The sequence below is a fragment of the Salvelinus sp. IW2-2015 genome, unplaced genomic scaffold (genome assembly GCF_002910315.2).
Source record: "Salvelinus sp. IW2-2015 unplaced genomic scaffold, ASM291031v2 Un_scaffold4826, whole genome shotgun sequence".
NCBI classification, from domain to species: domain Eukaryota; kingdom Metazoa; phylum Chordata; class Actinopteri; order Salmoniformes; family Salmonidae; genus Salvelinus; species Salvelinus sp. IW2-2015.
This window is the reverse complement of record NW_019946095.1, coordinates 25,381-32,242: the sequence shown is the minus strand read 5'-3', so window position 1 is coordinate 32,242 and position 6,862 is coordinate 25,381. Positions and strand designations below refer to the sequence as shown.

General features: G+C 37.6%; 1 protein-coding gene across 1 annotated transcript in view; it reads right to left on the bottom strand.

Moving 5' to 3' along the window:
• LOC112077686 (FH1/FH2 domain-containing protein 3-like) overlaps window positions 1–6,862 on the bottom strand; it is a 27,129-nt gene that overhangs the window by 15,577 nt on the left and 4,690 nt on the right. Inside the window, 6 exon segments of the mRNA XM_024144164.2 lie at window positions 909–985; window positions 988–1,066; window positions 2,331–3,304; window positions 3,614–3,675; window positions 3,677–3,768; window positions 3,771–3,805. Of these exon segments, the coding sequence (XP_023999932.2) occupies window positions 909–985; window positions 988–1,066; window positions 2,331–3,304; window positions 3,614–3,675; window positions 3,677–3,768; window positions 3,771–3,805 (1,319 nt within the window).

The following is a 6,862-nucleotide window of genomic DNA, read 5'->3' as shown; positions in this document are numbered from 1 at the left end:
TTTGAAGGAGGAGAAGAAAGGGAGGCTGGACGTGCATATGGGAGAGGAAAGGGGGAGTTGAAGGAGAAGAGGAAAGGGAGGGATGGAGATAGAGATGAGTGGTGGGAGAGATGGAATGTTTCTAATTTTCCAGTTATTTTTTATTATCAACGAACATATTTGCTATTGGAAAAATAATAATTCCTGCCTTGGCCTCCAACCTTGTCAGACATCTGAARGTTCTACCTTTCTGCTGCTGTCTGTCTGTGAGAAATAGACGTAGAAYGTGGAGCAGTACATTACAGTGCTCCTCTCCTTTAAATAAGAATGTTCCCATGGAAACGATGGAAGAGTACAGCAGATTATATAAGACTGYGGAGATGCAACATSAATCATTATTTACACCATCTGAAGTCCTCCACAGGTCTATATTATGGTTAGAAAWGCATCGTTAAATATGCATGTGTAGCTAACCTTTAATGGTACGTACCAATAATTAATTATATGAGATAAGCTAAGATTCCAGGCTTCCAGCTGAGAAACCACATGACATGTCCACACCGACCACAGCCAGTCCCAAATCATTGAGAACATACATTTCTTGGAGTGAAAAGTTGGTTGTGGAAATACATTGGAAACATATGTCTTTTTTTGTGCAGGTTTTATCAGTGAACCAAGTTTATTTTTGGACTTAGTTGAAGTAAATAACTTGTTTTTTGGCAGAAATAAGCAGTGTTTTCAGTATTGACTGTACAGATACACAGACACATGTTTTCCAACATGCTTTCATGAGATTACTAGACATCACAGATTCACACTCAAGAGATAATGGTTACAGTGACTTTGCTAGAGATACACATCGATAACGACTAGGATATATAATCATAATAGCCCAATCATTTCAATATACCATGTCACATGCAGCTTACCTCGATCCCCTCCTTGTTCAAAGCGTACTCGTCAAAGTTGAGGATGGCTGTCTTGATGGTGCGGGGAGGGGGGAGACGGTCAGCCCGATGTTGATGGCATTGCTCCGTTTGGAGTCCAGGACAATAATCTCTTGTCGTTTCCCATCCACTGCTGTTTTCTGAGTAGAGATACACAGAACAGGACATTATATTAACAATAATAAAGTATAGTTTATCCATACAGTGCATTCGGAAAAGTATTCAGACCCCCTCACGTTTTCCACATTTTATTACATTACAGCCTTATTCTAAAATGCATTAAATAAAACATTTTCCTCATCAATCTACACAGAAACCCCATAATGACAAAGCAAAAACAGGTTTTTAGACATTTTTGCAATGTATATACATAAAATCAGTTCAGGGATCCCATAAAATTCCCAACATAAAAATAGACCATGAACAAATGACGGTGAGATCAAATGTTGAAACGCTCAGAACTAGAGTCCCTCAATCACAATGGATCAGGGCAAGGAACAAAACTGTGTGACTATAATACTGTATATGACCTTTTATAGTAGATCTGATCTCCCTGTGCGGTTGGCCTCTCTACAGTATATCTAGCTATCTATTATTTATATATATCCCTCCTGCTTTCAGTTTTGGACCATCTCAGAGTCAGTCGAGTTTAAAGTGACGGAGAAAAGTTTATAGAAGACAGGCTGCACCTTTGATGATGTTGACAAGATACTAGAGGGAATCCATCACATTCCATCATTCTGTCTACTAGCAGGTCGGACGACAGGGGTGACCTAGAGTACATTTAAGACAATCTGGTTTAAATCCTGCACTGCATTCTTCAATAGTTTGAAGCAGGAGACAGCGTGGTGCGGGGCGTAGTCAGAACGTCACCATGGACAGCAGGGTTACGTCCCAAATGGCACCCTGTTCCCTACAAATGGCACTACGTTTGTTGCTGTGGCTGAGAGAAGCCTGAAGCATGAACACGGGGCTCCAGCTCAACAGGCTCAACAGGCTCAACAGGCTCAATGGACAAAACCAAAACACACACACAGAAAGAAACAGTGAATTATGAAGAGAAAACATAGTTCCCTCTGTCAGCTTTGAGAATCCAACCAGAGCAGACAACATCCAGGTCAGCCTTTACCAACACGGCGAAGCTGGTTAGTGCTATTCTGCTGAGTGTATACAGAACAYAAGGTGTGGATAGTAGATCCTTKTGTCTAAACCTKTGTGCTCTGGAGGAAGAGGACAAGTTGGAAACATCTATGGGGCTGTTTCCTGGACTAGTCTTAATCTGTGTCCGGGAAACCGCCCCTAAATGCTTTAAGTGACATCATTTCACAAATGAATTTCTTGAGCAAACCACATACATTTCCTCTACGTATAAATATGTAGGACCAAACCAGTCAACAAAGGTACCTTGGTAACAGGCAGCTCCTTGGACTTCGTTTCAAACAGGTGRTCCAGCTTGGACGTGTCCACTTTGACCGGCTCCAGTTTGGACCAGAGAGACTCTCTACAACGCTTGTGGTTCCTGTACTGGCCGTCCATGGGCCTTACCTCGTTCCAGAAGAGACGGATAGTCTTCTTCTTCTTCTGGAACAGAGGGGGCTCCCCTGTCCCCCGGCTCAGCTGGGGGGACCCCGGGTAGGGCTGGGCGGGTCCGGGGGGCATGAAGGGCGGGGGAGGGGGCATCATGCCAGGGACAGGAGGGGGTGGGGGGCAGCCAAACAGGCCCAGGGGAGGGGGAGGGGGCAGGGCGGAGAGACAGGGAGGAGGGGGAGGGATCATCAGGTCACTGGAGCCCATCAGCACACTGTCCACGTCTAGGATGTCCAGATCATCCTCGTCTGCCAGGTCTGTAAAGTCCATCTCTTTAATACGCAGCTCCCTGGGGGCTGCCATCAGCTGGTCCCAGATATAATCTGACTCCTTCTTCGGAGGTAGGGGAGAGGAGGACGGSGCCGGAGGAGCTTTGTCTTTATCAGGTTGAAGCTGGCCCTGCTGCTGCTTCTCCAATGCCTCCAGCTCGTGAGGCGACACAAGGCTTTTAACAAGGTCTCCAAATTTCTCGGCCACGGCCCTGACGCTCCCCTGGTTTTCCAGGTGTTGCACCTCCATCTTCTTGACATTCTCCTCGCAGGCCTGCCTGCTGGCCTCAAGTGTAGAGATACGACTGGCTAGGCTGGCCACCGACGACCCGTCCTGACCCTCCAGTGATGACGTCTCCATCCCCTCTTTGCATTTCTCAGTCTGTTCCGTCTCTCCCGCCTTCTCTTCGTCCTCGTCGGCAGTGGTCTTGTTCTGGGCATAGAGCATGTCCAGCATGAAGCGCTTGCTGTTGAGGATCTTGCTGCACTGCCCATTCACGTCTTCCTCCTTAATGCACTGGCCTAGAGGAGGACAAACACAAGGAGGAAGGGTGGATTGGATTACTATTGGAATACTATTGGGATTAGCTACCCTTCAGGAACAGAAATAGAAGAGCAGATCTATATATCAGAAAACTGAAATGAGAGCATGGGCAGAATGAAATGTTCTGACATGAGTTGAACTTCAATGTTTGTCTACTGATGTACAGCATATGGAAGATCAGCAAGTGTTCCATTTACAGTATGGGCACAAATCACAAGTCATATGTTAAGTCAAAAAAGGCCAAGTGTCCTAAAGTCTGTATTTTCCTGCTGGTGGGCAGCTGGTACCTGGTTCATGGTTGCTGTTGACTTTCTCCTCCCTCTCCTCTCTCTCCAGAGTGCTACTGGTGAGGGATACTGGAGGCGAAACAGTTGTCCTTCTCATTCACTTCCTCGTTCTGCCTTTCCTTCTCACTGAGGAGGACCAGTCTCTCCTCCACCTCCTCCTCTCCTCCGACGCAGCCTGCTCCCTCTCTCCCTCTCCTCCACCTCTATCTCTACCACTTCTACATCCCCTATCTCCACCTCTTCTACCTCTACCTCTACCTCCTCTTCTACCTTCTCTTCTCCTCCCACCTCATTCCCTGACTGTCTTCTTCCTCCTTACCCTCCTCCTCACTTTTCCTGCTCTTTACCCTGTGTCTGTTCATTTACCGCTAACTCCACTAGCTCTAGTACTTCCTGCTTGGGCTCAACTTCAGTTACTTCTCTGCTTCTCTGTCTGCGTCTCTGTCTTGCCTGCTCCTCGCCTGGCGCCGAGGGGGTTTGGGGGGGGGGCTCTGTGGGTTCTGGAGAAGGTCCTGATACTATTAACTCTGGCGCTTGACTTGTAGTTCTAGTCTGAAGGTCACGGCTTGCTCTATCGTCTACTTCACTTCCTGGTAGAGAAACAGGACCAAAACAGAACGCTACTTTAAGGGTTTCCATTGTGTGCCTTTTCAATATTGTCTGAAATCATTTTTTAAATGCTCTGTTTATAATGTAAATCCCATAAAAATTCTCTTGTGACATTTAATGAATTAAAATGATAAAAATTGTCTAGATTTTGGTCCGGAGCACAAGTCGTTAAGCATGTATATTCGTACTTTCATTTGAATGTTTACAGGAAATGAATTAACAGCTATGATGAACAAATGTGTTTCGGAAATTAGATTCGACATTCATTTTAATCCCATTTATCCCATTTTTGTGGAATAGAATAAACCCACCCCAGACTAGCAACATCTAAGTTCTCATGATATTCATTCAGTATTCATCATAACTGAGTCTGTGAGGGTATTGAAAGGCTTGTCCCTCTATGGTCAGTTGCTGTAGTCCACAGTCCCACCACACCTCTTCCTGGCTCCTACTGTAGAATGTGAATGGAACCCCAATTTAAGAGTTCCACGCCCTAGCGGCTGCGCTACCACAGCCAAAAACCACACTACAAATCACATACAAAATCACTGGGGTATGCCTGGGGGACCTAAAAAAGCTAGCCTCTCACTTACAATTTCAAACCCATCATGCAAAGCATTTTCCCACAGGCAGCTAAAGTAATGGTCCATCCCATCCTAAACAAATATTTTGGGATTTAGCAAACATACACTTACCAGACACCCCATTCTGAAGCACAACAGAACAAAACAATAATTAAATTCCTTTTCTTTACAAGTCCTGCTGATTTTTTTTGCCCAAACAGGACAACATGCAAGCCATCATTAGTCCAGCTGACTCTTAATTCCAGTCGTGAGTTGACTCACCCTCATGTGTTAATTCAGACCCCGAGGAAACAAAATACATAAAACTTCTTCTGGGGACCGGTTAATTGGATTGTAAAAATGTTTGAGAAATTGTGTATGTTTAACCTCTTAGGCGTCTTGGATGGGTAGCTTTTTTTTCCTTTCTATACTTTTAGTTTTGTTCCATTCTGCAGGGCCATGTCCGTTTGTCTTTTTTACGATTGTTTCTTATTAATTTCTGTCATAAGATATTTCTACTACTTACTATATGTCTGTAGTGATTTCTTATTTTGATTTGGGAATTTTTGTTCTGATTATTTTAGTCTCTTTTCTTTTTTTGTATGGTCATCTGTTATCAAGTGTGAGTTTTATTTGGTTTTTGTTTTTTTTCTTTGGTTGTTTTTTTTTTTCATTTTTTTTTTTTTATTTGATACCTTTCTTTTTTAGTTTTTTTTAAGTTTTTAGTTTTTACTGGTATTATTCTGCGTTTTTTAATTCTTTTCTTGTCCTTGGTCTTTCCTACTTAAGATGTTTTTTTTTATCTAATTGTATTGTGCTTTTTTTTTTTTTTTTTATATTGTTTTTTTTCGTTTTTTTTGCTTCCTTTTTTCTGTAATTTTTTTTTTCTTGCTATTTTATATCTTTTCTGTGTTGTGTTCTAGGATATACATTTTTATTATTTGTTTATTTTTTGTGGTACTCTGGTTTTTCTTTATTGTTTGTTGATATCTTTGTTTTTATGTTTTTGCAAATTTTATTGGTATTTTTTTGTTTTAATTGTTTTTTTTTTTTATCCTTTTATTTTCTTCTTTTTATGTTTTTTTTATTTTTTTTTTTTCTTCCTTTTTTGTTTTTTTTTTTTTTGCATTTTTTTTTTTTTGTTTTATTTTATTTTGATATTTTTTTTTTTTTATTTTTTTTTTTACTTCTTTTATTTTGTTTTTTTTTTTTTTTTATTATTTTTCTTTTTTTTTTTTTTTTTCTTTTCTTTTTTTTTATTCCTTTTTTATTTTTTTTTTTTATTTTTTTGTTGTTTTTTTTTCTTTTTTCTTTTTATTTATTTTTTTTTTTTTGTTTTTTTTCTTCGTTTTTTTATTGTATTTTTATTTTTTTTCTTTTTTTTTTTTTTTCTTTTTTTTTTTTTTTTTTTGATTTTTTTTTTTCTTTTTTTTTTTTTTTGTTTTCTTTTTATTTTTATTTTTATTTCTTTTTTTTTTTTTTTGTTTTTTTTTTTTTTTGTTTTTTTTTGTTTTTTTTTTTTTTTTTTTTTTTTTTTTTTATTTTATTTTTTTTATTTTTTTTTTTTTTTTTTTTGTTTTTTTTTTTTTTTTTTTTTTTTTTTTCTTTTTTCTTTTTTTTTTTTTTTTTTTCTTCTTTTTTGTTTTTTTTTTTTTTTTTTTTTTTTTTTTTTTTTATTTTTTTTTTTATTTTTCGTTTTTTTTTTATTTTTTTTTTTTGTGTTTTTTTTTTTTTTTTTTTGTTTTTTTTTTTTTTTTTTTATTTTTTTTCCTGTTTTTTTTTATTATTCATTTTTTTTTTTTTTTGTGTTGCTTTTTTTTTTTTTTGTTTTTCTTTTTTTTTTTTTTTTTTCTTTTGGATTTTTTCATGTTTTTTTTTTTTTTTTTTTTTTTGTTCTTATTGTTTTTTTTTTTTTTTTTTGTTTTTTTCTTTTTTTTTTCTTTTGTTTTTTTTATGTTTTTTCTTTTTTTCTTTTTTTTTTTTTTTTTTCATTTTTCTTTTCTTTTTTTTTTTTTTTTTTTTTTTTGTTTTTTTTTTTTTTTTTTTTATTTTTTTTTTTTTTTTTTTTTTTTTTTTT